At 43.7% G+C, this 23,618-nt stretch overlaps 1 protein-coding gene across 1 annotated transcript; it reads right to left on the reverse strand.

Annotated features, from left to right (window-relative positions):
- Positions 1-135: 135 nt before the first annotated feature.
- On the reverse strand, positions 136-23,397 carry YWHAG (tyrosine 3-monooxygenase/tryptophan 5-monooxygenase activation protein gamma). Its single transcript, XM_044676438.1, has 2 exons — positions 23,311-23,397; positions 136-793 (listed from the first exon to the last, which is right to left on the reverse strand). Exons 1-2 carry the CDS (start codon positions 23,395-23,397, stop codon positions 137-139), a joined length of 744 nt encoding a protein of 247 aa, XP_044532373.1. The 3' UTR covers position 136.
- Positions 23,398-23,618: the final 221 nt, after the last annotated feature.

Below are 23,618 nucleotides of genomic sequence, written 5' to 3' on the forward strand. Positions count from 1 at the left end.
CAAAGATAGGCCGTGGGTTCCTCCCCGGGAAGGTCACCCCCTCCCTTCCCCTCCCCCACCCGACCCCCCCAACTTGTGGGAAAAAAATAAAGACTGCAGTAGTAGCATCGGCGTGCGGCTGCCAGTCCACCGGGGTCTAATTGTTGCCTTCTCCGCCGTCGTCGTCCTGCTGGTCACTGGTCCAGAGCGTTAGGTTGTCCCGCAGGAGCTGCATGATGAGGGTTGAGTCCTTGTAGGAGTCCTCGTTGAGGGTGTCCAGCTCGGCGATGGCGTCGTCGAAGGCGGTCTTGGCCAGGTGGCAGGCCTGCTCCGGGGCGTTCTGGATCTCGTAGTAGAACACGGAGTAGTTGAGCGCCAGGCCCAGCCGGATGGGGTGGGTGGGCTGCATGTGCTCCTTGCTGATCTCGTGCGCCTCGCTGTAGGCCTTCTCGGACGACTCCACCACGGTGGCCCTCTTCTCGCCGGTGGCCACCTCGGCCAGGTAGCGGTAGTAGTCGCCCTTCATCTTCAGGTAGAACACTTTGCTCTCGTACTGCGTCTCGCTGCAGTTCTTGATCAGGTAGTTGTCGAGCAGGCTCAGCACGTCCTGGCACACGGCCTCCAGCTCCTTCTCGATCTTCTCGCGGTAGGCGCGCACCATCTCGATCTTCTTCTCGTTGCCGTCGGCTGAGGTCTTCTGCTCGATGCTGCTGATGACCCGCCAGGACGAGCGCCGGGCGCCCACCACGTTCTTGTAGGCCACCGAGAGCAGGTTTCGTTCTTCATTGGACAGCGGATCGTTCAGTTCTGTCACCTGGGTTTAGAGGGGCGAAAAAGACACCAGAGTGAAGGGGGTATTAGTAGGGCTCGACACACTTTCACGAAACAGAAAGAAGGAGGCCGTCTAGAGAGCAAAGGGAGGCGACAAGCAGAGGAAGACGAGGCCAGGATCTCCCACTCTAACGAGCGGCCTCCACGAGGAGGCAGTCTAGACCCCTCTGCAGCGGGAAACAGACGGAACTGTTTTCCTCTTGGGATGCTGGATCAGAAGCCCAATGCTGTTGTTTTGGGGTGTGGGGAGAGGGGGGACGTGGGGGACAACAACCTTCATTCGGTTAAAGTTCCCAAGAAGATAGATGCAAAATCTGAAATCTGGGGAAATGGCAAAGCAAGCGTTAGATCCAAATGGATAGTATCAAAAATTCTATCAAGTAACCTCCTTTCTCCATTGACACGGTGATGGCATATTTGTTAATTAAGAGTTAATTAGGAAATAGGGTTGATTATTAACATTTCTTGATAAGATTTGCAATAAGTAAACAGACAAATGAATTTGAGAAGAGTTGGATTTCTTTAAGCCAGAATAGAATTTTGGAAGGTATGCTGGGAAACAGGAATTTTCCCCAAGGTTCTTGGGTAAGACAGTTGGACCAAAAACTCACTCTTTGGCTGTCCTGGTTCAAGAAGACTGCTCAAGGCTGAGAGTTGGAGGAGATCTGGTAAATTTGTCTTGAAACCCATTCTAGCCAACAAGAGAACATTAGTGTTGTAGTACCGCCTTTCCACCAGTGGTGGCAGTATAGTGCAACAGCTGAGTGGTGGTGACAAGATGCTGCTGGAAAATTGCATTTCCGGAGTCAGAGAAAGAAATCTGATTTTGCTCTTATTACTAATAAGTTTAATTTTCTAGATCTAGGATAGTAAGACAATCATTTGGGGAATTTAGTTAGACAATATAGTGTAGGAAGGATCACTCTTGGTGATCTCGAAGACTTCCCTTGTGGAAAAGATTGGGATCTGGAATTTATATAGAATTTATTAGTTACAGGGAATATTTTCTTTTCAATATTTATTTTCCTTTTCCTTTCTCTTTATACAAATGTTAATAGTGATAATAAATAGATTTTGTATAACTGGCCTGACCAGGAAGTTTCCTTCTACATCTTGGCAGCCATTTTCTTTCAACTAAAATCCAATATTAATTCAAGTCTGTCCATGTCAGTACCGAGTATTGGTCATACCAGTAATTAATAAGGGTTAATACCCCTTAAAACAACATTTTAATATTCTGATGAGTTAACTGCCAAGTACCTTTTGGTTAAAGACACACACGCCCACACCCCCCCCCCCCCAAAAAACTGACAGGACTGAGCCGAAGCCCTGGCCTCAAACAGCACGGCTTTCTTCGGCCTCACAAGGTTTTCCTAGCACCCAACAGTGCTCATGCGGCCCTTTTATTCCAAACCAGAACCAAGCTGTTTTTTTCCTTTTAGACTTTCATCCACTTGCTCCAGTTTTTTTTTTTTTACCTTTACCTTGTCTTAGAACCAAGTAATGGTTCCAAGGCAGAAGAGCAGGAAGGACTGGCTAGGCAATGTGAGTTAAGTGACTTGCCCAAGGCCACACAGCTAGGACATGTTTGAGGTCACTTTGAACTCAGGACCTCCCCATTTCTAAGCCTGGTGTTCTAGCCACTGTGCTACCTCACTGCCCCTTTGTGAATTTTGTCTTTGGATTATCACCAAACATTTATGGATTACTTTTAAGATTTCTGTTTTGGGCTATCTGCCTTCGGAATGTTGTGCAAAAATTCTTCTGCTAGCCAAGTAGGAGAAATTCCCCAAAGTCATCTGGCCACCCCCTCCCCTACCGTATCACTCCCCAGCCTCACTACTTGGAACCCCATCTTCATCTGCTTCCGCCTTCACTCCTGAGCCTGTGGGTATCCATTAGGGACAGGAGAGCAGAATATTGCCCCCAAGTGGCGTCATTCGTGACATGACAATAGCTAAAATGCCTAAAGGTCCCATTTCTAATTCTCCTGGCCCAGCTGGGCAGGGAGGCAGGGAAGAAAGGTCTAGTCACCTGCGTCTCAGATGGTTTAAGAGGCTGCTGGCTTATGGAGTCACCAAGCTAACAAGTAGCTGAATCCAGAAGAGAATTCAAGTCTTCTTCAAGTGATGTGAATGAACCATATATCAAGGAGGCTCTTACTTGACCCTATTTACAGGATACAGCGACACTAGGGATTCCAGCCCAAGGGATGCAAAGATGGAAGGGGCTACTTGTTAAATCTCTACTCCCCACACACAAGGGAGAAGGCTCACCTTCCTAAGTGTGGGGAGATCCTCAGAACATCAAACTCCCTTTGCCTCCATCCTAGCCCCAGGACATATAGAGATGAATCAATGCTTGATCTGCTCATTCTCTCAGCATATCAGAAACTATGGAACCAGGTTTGGTTTTTTTCCTCCCTCGTGTTCCAAGGCAGCCAGTTCTTGTCACTTCCACTGCACAAACTTGTCTCCTTTCTTCCTTTTAATTCCTATCCCATGGTCGGTCCTCGTTACCCAGCTACACCTCCTAATAAATGAGTTTTCTGTCTCTAGCTTCCCCACCTTCCAATTTGGCCTGCACAGTTGTATCCCAATACAAAACTTCTTCCATTACCTCTTCCCCATGTTGCCCCCAAACTCCTTGGTTTGGGGCTCAAGTGTCTGTGAAAATCAATTTGGTCCCACCCTACCAATTTACCCCTCTCACTGGCTCTCCAACTAAAATACTTGGAACCAAGATCTTTTTTTTAAACCCTCACCTTCCATCTTGGGAGTCAATACTATGTACTGGCTCCAAGGCAGAAGAGTGGTAAGGGTAGGCAATGGGGGTCAAGTGACTTGCCCAGAGTCACACAGCTGGGAAGTCTGAGGTCAGATTTGAACCCAGGACCTCCCGTTTCTAGGCCTGGCTCTCAATCCACTGAGCTACCCAGCTGCCCCCACGATCTTTTTATATAGTCCTTTTCCTACCACCAAAAAGACCTTTGCTGTACTTGGGGATGAGGGATGGAAGGTAAATAGGAGTTAACAACTATGCCATTAAAAAGGCATTATTCATGAATGGCAGATGAAATTTCCTAGTAAGGCAGCCCTTTGTTAAGCAACAATAAACAAGTTTATTCAGACACAAAACATTGCCTTTTTTTGTTTTTTTCAAAACAAAAAATTGTGCAAAGTTATAATTCAAAGGCATTTCTAATTGGAAAAATTTATCACAGCATATCCATAACATTTACGAATTCCATTCCTTGATCATTGAATATATAGGTCTGGCCAGAACATGGATTCCTAAGCTCAGCACTCCTTGCCATAATATAATATCTCTGTCACTGCAACATGAACCTTGGGTGCTCCAGACTCCCAAGATTAAGTTCTGGCCCTTTCCCTAAATCATGCTGCCCTTATTGGAAGGGCCAAAAACTATTTAAAGCCCCAATTGCCTCACCCCTATATATCAGAAGGCCTTCTCCAAATAAGGATTTGTTCAGAGGCCACCAAAAGTTAGCAATCTGTGCTTAGAAAGAACTGTTTTGCTTAACTCTTAAGCCTTAAAATGGAACATAACAAAGTTATGAAATAGTAATATTACCTTTAGATCTAGTAACTCAGTCACATTTGGAAAATTCCCAAAGATCTTTTCTCTGCCACTAAAAGGAGTCCAGAGCGAAGATCATTTCATTTCTAAAAACTGAACTGTGTCATTCAGCCCTTAAAAAAGACTTAAAGTCAATGAATACAGGGTAGGGCCCGCCACTCGAATGGAAGGCACAAAATGTATCTTTTTTCGGAGGAGTCAATACAATCAACAGATCTAGTTTTTAGAAGAAATGAAGCCAATACAACTCTCAAAAATATTGCAACAATTCACCAGTGCCTGGGAGTTTAAGAAGAAATGTAGAGAAAGTGCAAGACTTTATTCCCCAGAGCTTTTCTGCTAAAAAAATCCTCTAGTTCAAGAATTCACTCAATTGGCTCCAATTCTGAGATATACACGACCCTGGTTCAAGTCCAAATTTCATTTAGTGGGTTAAAGGTGCCAAAGATCCAGGCTGCGATAATATACCTTCGTATATTATTAATAATCATCATATTCATGTGTTAATAAGCGGCTCTACCCCAACTACATGTGCACTTGCAACCCTCTGCACAACAGAAGCAATTGTTTTTCTTTTCTTTATAAATAACCCTTACGTTGCCTTAGAACTGATACTAAGCCTACTGGTTCCAGGGCAGACAAGCAGTAAAAGGCCACCCGGCTAGGAAGTATGTGAAGCCAAATTTGAATCCAGGACCTTCTGGATTTCTACCCACAGAGCCACCGAGCTGCCCCAATATATCGTTCTAAGGGCTGCTTCTTTTCAAGGCACCCCTGCTGCTCCTGGCTGTTTTAGCCATCAACAGAGCACATCACTCCTAAGCTTTAACTCCTCAGCGGCCAGAGGCCACATTCATCTGGACTCTTTCCCCAAGTGTGAGGGGGCGCTGCACCCCCAGGAGGAAGGTCGACGTCCTGCTGAAGCCTCTGGGGAAAGGACGCCACATGCATTCTCAATCAAGCCCAAGACTTTCATCACACTCGGAGCCCTTACTGGGGCCCGAGATCCAGGGCTTGTGTAGCCCGGCCAGGGCTGGACCCAAAGGGGATCTCCTTTCTCCCCACCCAATAACACGTATGGAGGCCTGGGTTCTTCTTTGAGAGCTCCAGGGCCCGAGGCAGAGAGGGGATTGGCCTGCTTCTGAGGAGACTCCATCAACTTTGGACAGCTCAGCCGGTGAATGAGCCCCCAAAGATGGCGCCAACCTCTATCTCGGCAACTTCTAGCCCTACTTCTGTGCTGCGGGGCCACGCAGGACACCTCAGACCCCAGAAGACAGCTGGAAGTCTTTCCCAAGCTAACTCTCTCTAGTCCCCTTAACAAAGGGGCTCATGAATGCCTTCCATAAAGGGGAGAGCCCAGAACTGAAGGTAGCACCTGACCACAGAGCTACAGAAACACTAGCTAGAGTGGCGATAGCTTTGGGGGTGCTAGGTCGTGCTGTGGATTCACACTGGTTTTGTTGACTAATGCCCCCCTCCCTCCACAATTCCCCCCATTTGAATTTTTGTACCAAAACCATCTCTCTTAGGCTTATGCAACTGATTCTCTTTTTCTTAGCCCTCACATTCTGACTTAGGATCTTATTAGTTTCAAGGCAGAAGAATGGTAAGGGCTAAGTCATTAGGGTTAAGTGACTTACCCAGGGTCACACAGCTAGGAAATGTCAGAGGCCACGTTTGAACCCAGGTCCTCCCAACTCCAGGCTTGGCTCTTCGAGTCACCTAATTGTCCCAACTGATTTTTTTTAACCTAAACCTTACAGTCACAATAATTAAGAGTGGAGTACTAAGTTGCTGGACACTCTACGTAGAATCCCATGTAACTATATTCTTAATGATTCAAAACTCTGCCTGCAACACTTTTTAAAGTTGCACATTTGGGAATGTTATCCTTGGCACCAACTGGTATGAAAGGAAAACCCAAGGGTCACTGTTGACATATGCCAAAGCTTTACATTCAACATCTTTGCATCCACATCTGAAGACATCTGGAAACAGTCACTTGTTCTGTGTAGCTTTACACATCTAAGGGATGCTCAGCGAAGGGCAGAGAGCAGAGACACAGGGGCAGCTAGGTGGCCTGGAGTCAGGAAGGTTCCTCTTCCAAGTTCAAATTTGGCTATAGACGCCTACTGACTGACCCTGGGCAAGTCATTAACCCTATATGCCTCAGTTTCCTCATCTGTTAAATGAGGTGGAGAAGGAAATAGCAAACCAGTCCAGTGTCTTTGCCAAGAAAACTCCAAATGGAATCATGAAGTCTGACATGGCCACACAACAAAAGTCTGATAGATAATAGACAAAAACCAGTTTGGGTTTGAGTGCAGAAAAATGAGCTTTGTGATTTCTGGTAAGATTTCTCATCTCCGGGTCTCAGCTTCCTTCCCCATAAAATGAAGGAGTTGGACTAGATCTATGTCTCTAAACCTAGGATCAGTGAACTAATAAACATTATCTTGGTAATCATATTCAGTAACTGGAGCCACCAAAACAATACCACCAACCCAAAAATGGACCATGAGAGTACAGTGGAGGGGGGAGAGAGAAGACCTAAAAGAGGCTACATGGAAGAGATAAGAGGACTCTGAGCCAGGAGACCTAGAGAAAGGCAAAAGTAGGAAAGCTCCAAGGAGGGTATAAGAATGGTTTAAGAACTGGATGGAGGGGACAGCTGAGTGGCTCAGTGGATTGAGAGCCAGGTCTAGAGATGGGAGGTCCTAGGTTCAAATATGACCTCTGGCACTTGACACTTCCTATCTGGGTGCCTAGCCCTTACCGCACCCCTTCTGCCTTGGAACCAAGCATAGTATTGATTCTAAGACAGAAGGGTAAGGATTAAAAAAAATTTTTTTTATTATTTAATATGAAAAATAGAAAATAAAAAGAAGAATTGGATGGCCATCATCTAATGGTCACAGGTAGGCTTGCCCTGGTCTCCATTCCAGCCTTCCTCCTCATTTCCTTCAAAGCTCCCCTCTCTGAAGTATCACCTCTTCTAGGAACTTTCCCAATTCCCAGATTGCTAGGAGTGCTTTCCCCCTATATATTTGGTATTTAGCTTTCTATGTAAGTGTTATTCTTGCTCCACTCCCACCACCTGCCCAACAGAACCTAAGAACAAGGACTCTCTCTCTCTCTCTCTCTCTCTGTATATCTATATATCTATATATTTTGGTCACCGTATCCTTAATGTCTGGTGCATAATACATTCAATTAATCAGGAAACAACAAGGAGGACAAATTTGAGGCAGGAGGACTCAATTAGGAGGCTGCTGCAATAGTCAAGGTTGGTGAAAATGAGGGCTCTAACTGGAGTGGGAATAATGGGAACAGAAAGGAAAAATTAACAGGGCGAGCTATTAGTTGTGGGAGAATATGTATAGAGAGAAAAGTATACTAAAGGTCTAAAAATGGTTGATACCATTGAAAAAGAGGACAAGTCAAGACAACAAAATGTTGGGACACAAAGAGTCTGAGGGATAAGTGGGACACTGAGATGGTGGGTGACCACAAATGGACAGAAGTCAATAAAAGGAAAAAGAGTAGATTGTGATTGTGAAGAAGTCAAAGAAGAATGGCTACGATTAATGCCTTTTATAGGCAATAGAGTTTCCTGGAAAGGACTCCTGACCTGGCCACATATTAAGATTCTTTTAATCCTGGCTCTACCATTCACTTTGCTCCTGGGGGCAAATCACTTCTCTGGGCCTCAGCATCTCCATTTATCAAATACAGGGGCTTAAAATAACAACAGTTCCTCATCACTAGACTAAGGAGCTATCTGTTCAGTTTCAGAGCCTTCTTGGTCTTTTGAAAGCTGCAAGAAAGCACTAGCTATTTTCATGTTTAAGTTACTATAAACAAGCACTCTTTCGGTGAACTGAATGTCACACTTCAAAGGTAGGTAGATGATGTATTAAATTCTCAGCAGCTTTTGGTCATTATGTATTTAAAACAAAAAGGGTCCTCGTGCTCAAAAACGTTGGAAATCACTGGAGGTGTTACTTCCAGCTCCAAAATTATTTATGTTCCTAAATCCACAGATAGTCAATGGTTTCATCTTTGTGAATCACTATTGCCAAACCAAAAACTATCAAAGTGCCACTGGTTCATACTTCTAATAAGACATGAACAAAAACAAATTTTCTTTTAACCTTTCTAGTGAACAAGTGGTAAGATTTCTTAAAACAACACAAATATGGCAAAAGATGGGAATTTGGATGTTGGAGGCACTATGGAAAGATGGGCACCCAGAGGCACACTCAGTGGAGTTGTGAACCAGTCCAATGACTGTGAAATACAATTTGGAATTATTTTAAGAAAGTTACTCCAATGTCTCTCATTTGAACACAGATATACATCCTCAAGAGGCCAATGATAAAAAGAAAGGCCAAGATGTATGAAAATATTGAAAAAGACCTGAAAATAAAACAGAAGTCCATTGATTGGTGAGTGGCTAAACAAGCTGTGGTACAGAAATGCAATGAGTATTGTTATTACTGGTGAATAGGACTACAGAAGCATGGGAAGACTTCTAGGAACCGATGCAAAGTGAAGAAGTAAGCAGAACTGGAAAAACAATATTTAATAGTTACCATGACATGACTGGGAAAAAAAAAAACAAACAGCTAAAAAAGATGCCTAAGCTTGGCCTCAAAGAAAGATTCAGGAAAGCAGCTCCCCCTCCTTTTTGTAGAGATGGGGAACTATGAACATGGATTTGGTATATATGATGTCAGATTTTTTGGATGTGCAGTTAATTTTGCTGGATTGCTGACCCATCATCCCCTTTTAAAGGATTGTTACATTGGATGGTTCTCTGGTAGGAAGAAGGGAGGCACAAATTAAAAAAAAAAAAAGGTCAAATTATTTTAAAAGCAATACTAATATACATATATGCACACACACACTGCTCTCTCGGGATCCTATTTGTGCTTACTAATTTCCAGTAATTGTTCATTATCAAACCCAATCGATGATATCCAGCTCCCAGTAAGCATTTCTTGGGGCTTTCCAAGACCCTGGTAAGCCAGGGAAGGGACTCAGTTTCCCAACTTCTCTTCCAGAGTTCCTTTCATCATACACTCATGACTGATAAAAGATTTCATATTGTGGTAAATTAACTGCATTGCAAACGAACATTCTCATCTCAGTGTTACCACATATACTGATTGCTTCCCTGTTCTCTATGAGCTTATATTATAGTTAATGGAAAATAAAGACCATCCTTTTCTTACCGATTTGGTCTCTTCTTCAAGTATTCCCTTTGGACACCTGTAAAAGAACCTAAGGCTCAGGTAAAATTAACTTGACAGGCAGCTGGAACTAGGTGAGAAGCCATGCCCTACTCCAGAAGAGGTAAGGAGACAATATTAGCAACTAACACCAGTAACCACAATTGGGAGGCCAGAGAATCATCTAGCTATTTTTAAACCATCCTGCTGCTCTGATCTCCAAAACAGAGGAAGCTCCTAGGTACTTGAGCCATCACAATACAGGAGAACCCAAACTTCTTTTTTAATTGCTAGAAATAAAAGTAAAATGACAAAATTTCTTTCTGGCATGCCAGGATTCAGCTCAGTTTCTGCCTTGAGAATGAATAGTTCTTGTTCTAAGAATTATAAGCAAAAATTCTACAGCCTATTAGGGAGCTAACAAAGCAGTTTCTGCAGTTACTTATATAAAATACATTATACACACACATAACAAAAATTTATTATAAAAACACAAGTGAATATATGTATGTGCGTGTGTACATGTGTTTGTGTATGTGTATATAAATATCCTTTTGAAATAAAGTGGAGTTAATACAAGGAAATGAAGTTTCTTCTTTTAGCTCTAAATTCTATCATTACATGGAATCCAGAACTTGCCCGTGTCTGGAGATCTTCCCTGCTCAGTTTTACATTTCGTCTCGCCTAAAATACACTTCCATTTAACCACTTAAAATACATATTCTAAAAGAGCAGGCTTTCTCCTACCTCTTGGAAAGAGCTCTTTGCCCACAGTGAGGCTTTAATGTTTTGATTTGGATGAAGATAATGTCATCAATGGGAGCATCCTCTTCACTGACAAGTACTAACTTCACTAACAAATGTAAAATTTGGTGACCAGTCATCTAGTAACCAAGAGTTAGTGATTCTTGGATCTGCTGCTGGCACCCTATATTCCAGCTTGGTTGGACCTGCCCCCACTTGAGACTTCTGTTACTCCAGGGCACCCAGAAGCCACCATGAGGAATCCCTAGAGAACTGGTGAGGGCAGATACTCCCCACCCCAAGATGACATGTGGCCTCTAGAGATTCCTTTTCCTTTTTAAACCTGCTTAAACATTTAATTTTTAACTTGATTTAGAGAGGATCATCATGTTAGGCTTAGCTAGCCATTTGGGTCAAAGAGATGCAATGTGAAGTAATACTCTATCCCCATAAAGACCAGCATCTCTCATCATCCTAACCTATACAGGACATGATGAGCAAATAAGCTTTAGTTTTTTGTGTGTATCAGGCCCTCAATTCTTGTCCCATCTTTTATCCAGTTTAGGGCTTTCACAAAAATTTTTTTAAAAAGTCATTTTATTGGGCACATATCACTAGTTCTTATGACAAAACAAAATCCTGATGTAGGTTACTATTTGGCCATCACAGGACTGTAGATTTTTGAACTCCAAGAGCCCTTCATAGTCATCTGGCTCAAATCATGGGCCCAATCAGCTGCCACGACTTGGCACAGTCTCTCTTAATCAACATCTCTTGTTACTTTTCATTTGGACTATTCCAATTGCCTTTCACCTGGCCTCCTTGCTTCCAATCAGGTGAATGTTACTACTACTCAAGAAGCTACAGTTGTTCTGACCCTGGGACAGACTGCAGCCTTCTCTGCTGGGCATTTATTTAATGCCCTTCCCAGAATGGCTGCAGCCTAACCCTCCCCCCAGACCCATTTCACATCCTCCCCACTGCATGCTCTCTGCATCCCTACCCACCTGGTCTACTTGGTATTCTGTCCGTGACAATCTCTCTCCTGCCTCCAGTTGGCTGCCGGTAAACTGAGGGTTCTCTTGTTCCCTCTGCCTCTCAGAACCGTCATGCTTTTGGAAGCCAGCCTCTGACCCACCTTCTCTGAAAAGCCTCTATCCCTGGGGCTGGCCGTGCCCAAGAGACTGCATTAAATATCCTCTCTTTTTACTTGGTGTTCATCTTCTACCCTCCCAGAAGTAGAAGATAAGCTCCTAGAGGACAGGAGTGATTTCTGATCAAATGGTGCCTAGCCTATGTTAAACAATTCTTAAAATGCTTGTTGATGGATTGCTGAATCGACTCTCTAAGAATGAGATTAAATCATTCATTAAAGAGAGCACACAATGAGAGGATTAGAACTCAAGCTCTAATTAACTTAATCCTCCTTAGGTAGGAGATATCTGGGAAAGGAAGGCAGATTCCAATAGTCCTGAAATACAGAGGTTAATTGTAAATTATTATCTAAGATAATATCTGATATTAATAAAGATTAAATCAGAATTTAGCCTTTATTATTGAATCGTATATACAGCCATTAATGTGAGCCCAGTTATGATGGTTACTGGCAATATCTGACAAGGAGAGCATATACTAAGGGGGAAATTTTAAGTGCATCGCCACTTATCTAGCAGCCCTGTACAGTCCAAGTTCCATGAGTGGGAATGCTATTAGACAATTTTCTAGGTTCTGATGTACCTAAAACACTGACTAAAATGAAGTCCACCAGTTAATAAACCAATGTAACAGTTGTTAAGAAGGACAAGTATCCAAACTGCTCTAGAAGCAAACATTTGTGAGAATTAAAGAGTATCATAATGGCCTCAGGGCAGATTGTTCTAGAAATGCTACCTCATGTAGTTTAGGGCCCTTCAAAAAGATAAGAGTCTGATTAGCCACTGAAAGACTTCTAAAAGAGCTATCCAACATAGAAATCATTCATGGGGCCAAGGACTGGCATTTATTTATTCCTTCAGGCCAAGAGCCTGGATGGTCACCCTAAGAAATGACTGACTGCTCGTGCAATGAATAGAAGGTAAGTGGGTAACTAGACAGTGGCATGGCTCTGGTGGCTGCTCAAGAAACAGAAACATTAAAAAAGAACATGAAGTCCTAAAGACTCTGGGCTAAAAAATAGCTAGAAAACAGTTAACTTTTAATCAGGTGATTTTTATTTAAAACACCATACAGAGGGGCAGCTAGCCAGCCCAGTGAATAGAGCCAGACCTGGAGATGAAGGGGCCTGGATTCAAATCTAATCTCATATACTTTCCTGGCTGTGTGACTCTGGGCAAGTCACTTAACCCACATGGCCTAAACCTTACCATTCTTCTGCCTTGGAACAAATACTTAGTATTGATTCTAAGATGGAAGAGAGAAGGATAAAAAAGAAAAAAAAAAGCAGCACTATTCAGGGTATCAAAGACACACCTCCCAGTTTTATAAAGAGAAATTCTTCAAGAATAATTATGTTGGGGGCAGCTATGTAGCTCAGTGGATTGAGAGTCAAGCCTAGAGACGGGAGGTCCTAGGTTCAAATCTGGCCTCAGACACTTCCCAGCTGTGTGACCCTGGGCAAGTCACTTGACCCCCACTGCCCACCCTTACCACTCTTCCACCAAGGAACCAATACACAGAAGTTAAGGGTTTAAAAAAAAAAAAAAGAATAATTATGTTATTGAAGACCCACAAATACTCTACACCAGTGATGGGCAAACTTTTTAAAGAGGAGGCCAAAGGAAAGGAAATGCTCGTCTGTCAGTCTGTTTCTAAGGCAACTCTTTCAAAGTTTCATTGTATTGTATCCTACTCATTGTATTCAATTAGTAGTAGTCAGATTAGGAATAATGTCGCACTGGCCAGATAGAACATTTCAAGGGGCCGCAGTTTGCCCATCATTGCTCTACACCATCAAAAGAGAATATTTGTCCAATTTCTAAGTGGTTTAGAGCAGGAAAAAGAAACTATTCCTAGGCTAAGCTCTTAAACTTTAATCAAAGAGAAAAAAAAATCATGTCACTGGATTAGGGAGAAGTACTCAGGAAAATCAATGTCTCACTCTGCTTTCTCCAACTTCTCAATTTCTCTTACCTCTGTCTCTACCTCATATTGAATGGAGGCGGCTCTGCATTCTCTATGGCCATGCAAGTGGAACCCACACCTGGGAGGATGACCAAACGTGACAACTTTGAATGAACCGTAAAGTCACATTTGTTCCTTGATGACTCACTTTCGCACAGAAAGACTCATCACCAGAGGCTTGGCTACCAGGCATTCCTTCAGAGGGGAGACTAGGAGGTCATTCAAGTTTCTGCGCCCCCAGAAGGGCTGGGGCCTGCACTGCAGCGGGGGATACCCATAAAGCCACAGATCTTTGAATGACTACATTCTCAACTATTTGGTTCATCTGACATTGTTCAGCAGAAGAACTGAATTCATGACTATCTTTCCAATGGGATAATTAGATTCTTTTTTCTTTCCAATTAAATGGCTCCATAGTTATTCTAAGGCCTATTTTTTACAGCTCTGCCATTCAACCCAATTCTAACAGAAGCAGTTAAATGGTGATAAAAATATCTCTCATCTCCAAAATTACTGGCACCATCATTAAAAGCAATTAACGACCAGTCCAGACATTAATTATACAAAAAGGTAACACAATGCTTTTAATGGCATTCAAAAAACAGGTATGTGAGCAGTATTTATCCAAAATGAGGAGCCAGGCATTAACAACTTTCCTCATCTGGGCTTCCTGAAATACCATCTTTGTTTTGAATGAATCCATTTCCACTTGCCATTATTTGGGTTTTAAAAAATCTAACATCTCAACTGAACACTAATTGAGCAGCTACCTCCAGTTTTCTCTAAGCTTCCTTAGCCTCACAGGACTGCCCCCTTTTCTTTGAATACTATTCTATAAGTGGCCTTACTGTAAGTAAGTGATAAGTGATTAAAATAGCTAAACTGTTTCTGAAGGATCCAGAAACCTAGGTGCACCTGGAATGGGCTAAAGGAATGGGTCCCAGCCTGGCCAAAGTAAAAAAGAAGTAAAAGATGGCTAAGGAGGTAAATTGAAGCTCACACAGAAGCAAAACTGGCTTCTTGTTGATGGAACTCAAGTTTATCCCTTCATCTTCTCTTCTGCCCCTCTTACCAGAAATGAGGGAAGGCCACACAAAGGAGGAGGACTATAAAAGATTCCTCCTCGGTCCGATAGCCAATCAAGATGAAGGAGCTGCCCTTAAAAATGAGGGTCCCCCCCACTCCCCTAATCATCATCTGAGGTTAAAGGGAAGAGAGCAGTTCCTTTTCTCCTTACTACTGATTTGTTAAAGGTGGCCAGTTATAGAGGTAGATATATATCCTTCTGTTCCAAATTATCCCAGTTGCTGAAGTCCAAGGAAAAGAATGACCACGAAGAAGAGCTTTCCTGGCTTTTCGTCCTTCTCCACCCACTGCTTGGCCTCATCACCACTTTTATCTGCTGGGGATGGAAGGAGGCCCTCAAGGAGTTGGAGGAGAGAGCACACTTGACTAGAATGTCAGAGCTAGAAGGGGTATGTCAGGGACCAGCTAGTTCCACCTGAAGAAGCTGCACTACCAGGACACCTCACAAATGGTGGCCTGACCTTTGCTTAAAGATCCCCAGTGAAGCAACCCCAGGACTTGGAGACAGTTCAATCCATTATCTGGTAGCTCAGGTAGCTGTTCTTGGAAAACTCTAAAATATTTTCCAAGATCCCACCAACCCCTTTGCCCCCAAATTCCCAGACTTCTTTTTCAACTAATGCTCGAATGGCATGAACTCAAGTAGCAATGGCCCGCTGCCACCCTGGTTGCTGTCTCCATCTCATCAATGGCCTTTAAACTAACCATGATGCCCTGAACTGAACACTCTCCTCCACACACAGCCTGACTAGGGGAAGAGTATAGTATAGGAATTTTTATATCACTTATTATTCCTGGGAGTTATAATTTAAGACTGCATTAGCCTTTTTTTTTTTTTGGTTGTTAAAAAAAAGGGGGGAGACCTCAATAAGCTAATTTGGCTAATATTGATCTTTGTAGCACACCAAAACCTCCGAGTCTTGTTCAGACAATACAACGTCTAACCCCATGTTGTACTTGAGGAAATTCATTTTTTGAACCCAAATGAAGACTTTACATTTCTCCCTATTATCCATCAAATTACTCTCAGCCCACTATCTTAATTGATCAATATGCTTTTGGATTCTTATCATTCCCTCCAAGCTTTGTATCACCTGTTAAGGTACTGTTAAAGATACAATCCATATCCTACAACCTTCACCTTTATTTGGCCTGTTGTTTCCTTTTGAGATGGAAGGGGAGGGGAGGGGAAGACAGCAGGGGAAACAAGACAAAAAACTTTCAGTGTTTAAAACAGTGGGACAGTATCCCTGGTCAAGGCCCTACATAAAACCCCAACATCGGTATAAGCATTTAATGGCTAACTCTTGTCCCATGGTGGGTCCCAGAGGACATCAAAATGAAGTGAGAACTTAAAATTCAAGAACACCCCACTCTCCCGGGTGACTGCTCCCCCACATTGAGGCCAGTCTTCTCTATTTCAAAGTGCCCTAGGGATACTCCCCACCCCTGAATTCCTCCTCCTTTCCCAGTTCTATGGGTGGCTCCCTGCCCTCCCTTGATTCCAAACTCCGTGGCCTCTCAGGACTGGAACAAATCTGTATCAAAGAACACTGGCAGGGTGTAGAGGGGCTATTTGCACTTCTGCTTACCCATGCTGGGCCTTCCCTGCAGAGGCAAGATAATTATTCATTCATTATCTTCTTGCTGAGATGCTGGACTGCTTTAAAGGGGGCAGCACTAGACTCAATTCTAGAATTTCTTTCAATAGCCATGTAAGCCCTGGTACTATGGGTAGCTTGCTTCCTAGGTCTAGGTTATTACTCCAAGGACCAGGGACACCGCCATCATTCTCTCAAGAGAGAACTCCAACCAAGCACATTTTCGACACCATAATTCCTTCCCTCAAGCCTCCACCATATCAAGTTTAAACCCTAGTGCTACCTTCTGGCTGCACCACGGCAGCTGCCTTTTCACACTCAGCTGTTTGCAGGAAAGGGGGGGCGGCTGGGTTCTCTTTAACTGTCACTCTGCTTTCAGCTGCCCACTACGATCACTGTCATAGTCCCAGCTCTGATAACAGACCTACTAGTCAGAGAACCAGTGGAGATGAAAGGACAATGGACATACCCCTGCTCCTCTTCCCCAAGCTCAGACACTGGGTATCTGGAGGACAAAAGGGGAAAGAAAGCCTACGATTTCTGTTTTGGTAGACCATCAATGTACAAGTGGGAAAAAAAATCTCTTGATTCCACTAAACGACCTGAATCTGGAATTGTGCCCCGTTTGCCTACATATGACCAAAAATCCCATTAGAGATGAAACCAACATTCAATCCAGACAAAGAAAGGCCTGTCTGTGGCACTCCCAAGCACTCAGGTGGGAGTTACGCTTACTGCTACTCAACAGCCATGCAAAGAACAAGCCTAAGAAGGACAAGCAGGAGGAAGCCAAGCAACAACGGGGAAAAGACAACCATTTAGGCTGAGCACGACTCCACAGCGAACACAAAATGCCTCGTTTCTATTCAAGGAGCCAAAATCCCATCATCACTAAGGGCTCTGCAACAGAAGTGGGGGCTGGAGCGGCTTCACAAGAACCTGTAGCTTCTTTACTCTGACCTTTGCACTTCTGTTCACAGCTTTAATTATAGAATGTTATAGGAATATAGAAATTAAATTAAAAGTCATGAGACGTTCAGAGGTCATTCTAAATCTTAGGTTATTTCATCTGGTTTTTTGTGGTTGTTACTGTTTTGCGGGGGAAGGTGATGGACAAGGGGAACTCTTTAGTGTGGAAATTCCCATCACTGAGGAATGGCAAACAAATCTTCTCTAACACAGTCTTAGCATTCACTGGATGACTCCACAGCACATTTTAGTGGACAGGGTCAGCTGTGGAGGCAGGAAGGTCCGAGTTCAAATCCTGCCATTGACACACACTAGATTATGACTTCATGGTAGTCACTCAATCTCTGAGTAACCCAGGAAATTCTAAAAGACTCTAAGATGGGGGGCTCAGTGGATTGAGAGCCAGGCCTAGAGACAAGAGGTCCTGAGTTCAAATTAAAGCCTCAGACACGTCCTAGCTTCGTGGCCTTGGGCAAGTCACTTAACCCCCTTTACCTAGCCCTTACTCTCTTCTGTCTTAGTGTACTAAGACAGAAAGTATGGGTTTAAAAAAAAATACTTTTAAGTTAATTAGTGACTTGAATCCACTGAGGGTGTTTCCAACTTGAGAGATACAAGCAGAAAAATTTAATGGTCATCCTGGCCTGATTTATGGAGAAAAAATTAGTCTTTAAAGGGGGCAGAAAGAGGTGAGATTTGTAGTTTTCATCACAAAGTTGCTAAATGACTGACATTTTTTATTTTAGAAAACCTGATTCTAAACTGATAGGACTCAAGAGCATTCTTCTTTCTTGGATCCTCACATTACAAGGTAGTGCAGCATTCATTAAGAAACATTAAAATATAGCTGGAAAAAGAGCTGCTTAATTAAGAGATGGGGGGCTATTCAGGGGAGTTAAAAGCATCGAAGATAACCGAATTCTATATGAGGTAGAATGATACCATCCATGACAGTTGGAGAGAGCAGCCAAGTACTTCTGGGGGGCTCGAGAGAATGCTGGCAACTTGCTAGTAATAATAATAGCTACATATTTATTAAAATATCACTTATTGTGTGCAAATCCTTCTTTCCTAGATTTGGAGGCCATGTCCAAGAATTCATGAGTGAGCCTCGTGTGGCTTCTGGGTGCTAGCTGTCATCTTTTAAATAGAAATCCAGCACTTAGCACAGCGCCTGGGCACACAGCAGGTGCTTCATAAATGTTTGACTGAAATGCAGACTCAGGGTATACACTTATATCAGGCTCAGTACTTGAAAATTACAAAAAACTGATCATGGATTCCTACTTTAGAGCAAATTTGACTTGACTTATTACATTTCTTCTATGTGAACATGTCACTCTACAGAATGAATCCTAGATAGTAGCAAGCTAAATGTTTGGGGTTTTTTTTATCTTTTTTGTGTATATCCAGAATTTGACTTACTAAAACTACATGTAAAATCATAATATAAATTATTTACAGAGCACTTTAAGAATTACATAGCACTTCACAATGATCTCATTGTGATTCTCACAACATCCCTGGGATGTTGGGTGTTATCCCCATTTTGCAAATGAGGAAACTGAGGCAAGCAAGTTATATGACTTGCTCACAGAGCTGGTAATTGTCTGAGGATGGATTTGAACTTAGATCCTCCTGACTTCAGGTCCAGTACTCTACTGAGCCACTTTGGTGTCTCAAACATAAGGATGAAATATCACAAGAATTCTAGAGTAAATGGTAGGTGTTCAGTAGCCTAATTTCATAAAGCTTTACATTAAAGCAGAGCCTTTTCCTATCATCTAAAAAAAATTTTTTTAAACCCTTAATGTCTGTCTTAGAATCAGTACTAATTATCTAAGACAGAAGAGCAGTTAAGGGCTAGAGAACTGGGGTTAAGTGACTTGCCCAGGGTCACACAGCTGAGAATCATCTGGAGCCAGATCAGAATCCAGGTCCTCCCAATTCCAGATCCTACCATCCTGCTCTGCTGCCTAATTGCCTCCATTTGAAATTTTAATTTAAGGTTTAAAAAAGATGATCTGAGGGGGCAGCTGGGTAGCTCAGTGGATTGAGAGTCAGGCCTAGAGTCAGGAGGTCCTGGGTTCAAATCTGACCTCAGACACTTCCCAGCTGTGTGACCCTGGGCAAGTCACTTGACCCCCATTGCCCACCCTTTACCACTCTTCTGCCTTGGAGCCAATACACAGTATTGACTCCAAGAGGGAAGGGAAGGGTTTAAAAAAAAAAAAAAGATGATCTGAGTAAGGTCCTAGAGCAGTGATGGGCAAACTTTTTAAAGAGGGGGCCAAAGGAAAGCAAATGCTCATCTGTCAGTCTGTTTCTAAGGCAACTCTTTCCAAGTTTCATTGTATTGTATCTTACTCACTGTATTCATCAGATTAGGAATAATGTTGCTCAGCCAGAAAGAACATTTCAGGGGGCTGCATCTGGCCCGCAGGTTGTAAATTTGTCCATCACTGGACTAGGGTATTATAAGGACAATGTCACTACAATAGCAGACCCTTCTAGAAAGAGCCTTATCTATACTTCTATTCTTGAACCTCACCATCCACTCACTTTTGAGGTATATACAGGGTTTTCTCCTCCATTTTAGAAATGGGAGACTGAGGTCCTGAGAGATTAAATGATTTGTGCCCATGGTCCAATGAATCAATCAACATTTAAGCTCCTACTATATTCTGAGCACTGTAAGCATAGGTCCCTCCTAAATCCAAGTCTGCTCCCCAAAACTGTCTTTCTAAGGGATATATAGAAAAGATCAATCAGCTCTGCAATGCCACAGCCCCAAGAGAGGGAAGAATTCCCATCACTTGAAATAAGGGCTGGCAGACAGCCACCTCTGAAAAGCTTGCCAAGGTATTATTACTCCATTAGTGATAATGGCTATTGATCCTACCATCCTGGAATACACATCAGTTTTTGGTTTTTTTGTTTTTTTTTTTAAGGCAAATTTAAGATATAATGTAAAGATGCTTAAGTATCAATTGTACTGAGAATTAAAGAAGTCGTCAGATCCCTTGTTAAATATAAGGGGTTAACAGTGAAGGTTCAAATTGTCCCCTGCAGAGAGAACCCTTTTCTTCCCCAAGGCAGTCACAAGTACCAGTAGCCTACTTAGAAATATTTAACTTCTTAGGAGGCAATTACAAAACCCAAGTACAAAAATGGTATTGTCTAGGACATGAGAAATTGCAAGGTGGTCACCAAAAAAAGCAACATCCATTTAAATTCTGGAGGACCAGTTCAGGAAAAAGGCAGAGCAATGCAAGGCTTCCCTCTTCCACCATTCTGAGATATTTCATCATTTCTATTCTAGAGCCCCCCCCCCCCCCGCCCCGCAACCATTATTGCTTTAAGCACCCATATATTTGGGGCAAGATAACCAAATTCTATATGAGGTAGAATGATACCCATCCGTGACAGTTGGAGAGAGCAGCCAAGTACTTGGGGGAGGGGGGGGGGGTTTCAACAGAGAATGGCTGGCAACTTACTTTAGTATCACTTACTATGTGCCAGGCACTGGGCTAAGTACTTTACAGTGATCTCATTTGAGCTTCACAAGCCCCTGGGAGGCAGGTGCTACTATCATCAGCCTCACTTCAGCTGAGGAAACTGAGGCAAACAGTAGTTAAGTGGCTTGCCCAGGAAATCATACCATTTTCAGGGTTTCTGCCCCCCTTCTAAAGCATGCTGACAAGTTCCTTATTTGATAAATGTAAGGTTTCACAACTACTGTGTGTCTGAAGCTGGATTTGAATTCAAGTCTTCCTGACCCTAGGCCTGGCTCTCTGTCCATTGAATCATCTGACTGCCATTAAGTTAAAGGCCTCTGAATGAGATGAGATTTGAACCCTGGTCTTCTTAAATCCATTTCTAGGTGGCTGCTAAATCCACTATACTATGTTACATTTTTATTTACTACCCTTAATTAAAACCCACACCCTCTGGCCGGATTAATAAAATCTATTACTACCACGAGGTCCACATCCCTTTTTTTCAAGTTTATTTTAAATGAAATTCATTTGTTTTTTAGAAATTTAAGGCTTGGTTTAAAGCTGAATCCAACTGTTATGTAAATATACCACAAGATTGAAATATTAGTTGCTTATCAATTGCTTCCACTATTTGTCATCCTACCAGGCAGCAAAATGGCTAGCTAGAATATTAAAAACAGAAAGATGATTGGCCCCAATGTGCATCTGGAGGTCACCAATTAGTATGTTTAAAGGCAAAATGATATTGTAAATATATTCCAGGACCAGAGAATGACCCTTCATCCTATCACAAACTTCATTTTCTCCAGCAGGATCTATACAATGAAATTTTCAATCCCACTTGGCTCTTGTATTATCACATTTCTGCATTACCTTGGCCATGGGCCATTCGCACACTCCCTACCACCTGGGCGCATTGCAGCCTCGGTGCCATTATGAGTGACATCACCGTGTTGCTAAGGCAATGAGTGCGAGGTCATAAGCTTTCCTGCAAAACTGCAAATGAGGAAGAGTTAGAAGGTTCGGAAAGACAGAACTCAAGACAAATCCATTTAAGATTAATAACGCCTGTTAGAATGCTGTGACTGGCACACTGAAAAAGAAAAAAAACCCATGTATGAGTGGGAAGGGTTAAAGCCCATCAATGGTACCAACAGGATGTTGAAATATAAGCTAGAGCATCTATTCCCAATTGTCATATAATTCTTGCTAGCATGGAGCTCCTACCCTTATTAAACTCCCTTTAAACATAAAGGTGGATCATTTAAACCAAAAGGTTTCAGAGCTCGGCCAACTTTAACGATCCAGTTTAACTTACACAGGTGTGCCTCTGAAATGATGATGATACCCAAGCTTGTCCAATTAAGGAGGATTTATATCGTAGACATGGTTCATTCAGCCATCCAATTTAAAACTGGTGTATTTTTAATACCTTGTTATATAACCATATACCTTTGTTATCTGGCTGTCAAGGGTACCTGAAGAGAGCCTGTCAAATGATGGGAGAATGAGGCACCCAAGTCGTCCATCAGATCATGCCATCTCCAGGGTACCATGCCTCCCTCCCCCACTCTGAGCATGCTGACAAGTCCCCCTTCTTTGATAAATGTAAGGTTACAGAAAAAATGCTGCAATATAGGCAGGCATCTGTGCACCAGATAGGCTGCGACATTTCCGATCAGCATTCTCTTTTCATCAGCAGGAGGGGACACGCCAGCCTTTTCTTGATTAAAAGGGGGGGGGGGAGGCTCAGACCTGTCTCGGGAAACAAATAAAAACCCTTTTCCCCCTTTCAGGGAGCCCCTCCCTCCCTCCCCCCAGTCTAGCCTCTCTGCAATATGACAAATGCAGAATCTTCTGGAATGACTTGATCCTGCCTCCCACGAGCGCTTTGTTTGCAAGATCAGATCAGAGAGATGGTGGGGTTTGTTTTTTACTTATAGGGATTTCAATGGATGGATGCCTGCATTTAGAAAAGAAACAGCAAATGTCACAAATGCAGCCTCTTAGCTCCATACACAACCTTGAATTAAAGGGGAAATTCTGCACGTCTGGATCGATAAGGCTGGGAATAAAGAAGCAAAAAATCATATAAAATAAAAGGGGAGATGACGTTCGAGACAATGAAGAGAGAAAGATGAAATGGTCCAGCGTCCCCCCCTCCACCTTTAGCCCCCTCCCCCTACTCCCCAAAGGCAGGAAGGAGGGAGGGGAAGGAGGTGGGGGCGTTCTGAAAGAAGAAACTGAGCAAAGAAGAGCCACGCACGGCGATCTTGGAATGATTGGGATTTTTTTTTAACTGACCCCCTCCGCCCCCCCACCCACCCTAAATTCCTCCTCGGGAGGGGAGAGGGCAGAAGGGGGTGGGGGGAAGCAGGCTGGTGAGTAAATGGAGAGAGGCGCCGCCCCAGACACACAGAGAAAGAGGAACCTCAGAAGAGCGACCGCATGAACGCGGCGCCCCCCCCAGCCCCACCCCACCGCAGGGAGGGCACAAAGGGGGAACCCCCTCCCCGAATCTGGCGGCCTAGCGGGGAAAGGGGGAAAGGGCGGAGGCCTCGCGATAGCCGCCATAGCACGACATGTCGCGACAGGCCCCCGGCTCTGTCGCGACAGAGGGAGGGGGGAAGAGGGGGCACTCACGTTCTTCATGGCCGCGGCCATGTCGTCGTAGCGCTCCGCCTGCTCGGCCAGCCGGGCTTTCTGCACCAGTTGCTCGCGGTCCACCATCTTCCCGGGGCGGGCGGCTCGGGCCGGCTCCTACGGGGCTGGGGCGGCGGGTGGGAGGGCGCGCGGCGGAGGTGGTGGCGGCGGTTCGAGCCTGGACGGTGGCGGCGACGGGCCGACCAATCACGTCCGCGGGACGGCGGCGGTGGCAGAGGCTGCTCCGGATCCGGCTGCTGCTGCTGCTGCTGCTACTGCTGCCGCCGCTGCTGCCGCTGCTGCTGCTG

The sequence above is a fragment of the Gracilinanus agilis genome, chromosome 4 (assembly GCF_016433145.1).
Source record: "Gracilinanus agilis isolate LMUSP501 chromosome 4, AgileGrace, whole genome shotgun sequence".
Taxonomy (NCBI): domain Eukaryota; kingdom Metazoa; phylum Chordata; class Mammalia; order Didelphimorphia; family Didelphidae; genus Gracilinanus; species Gracilinanus agilis.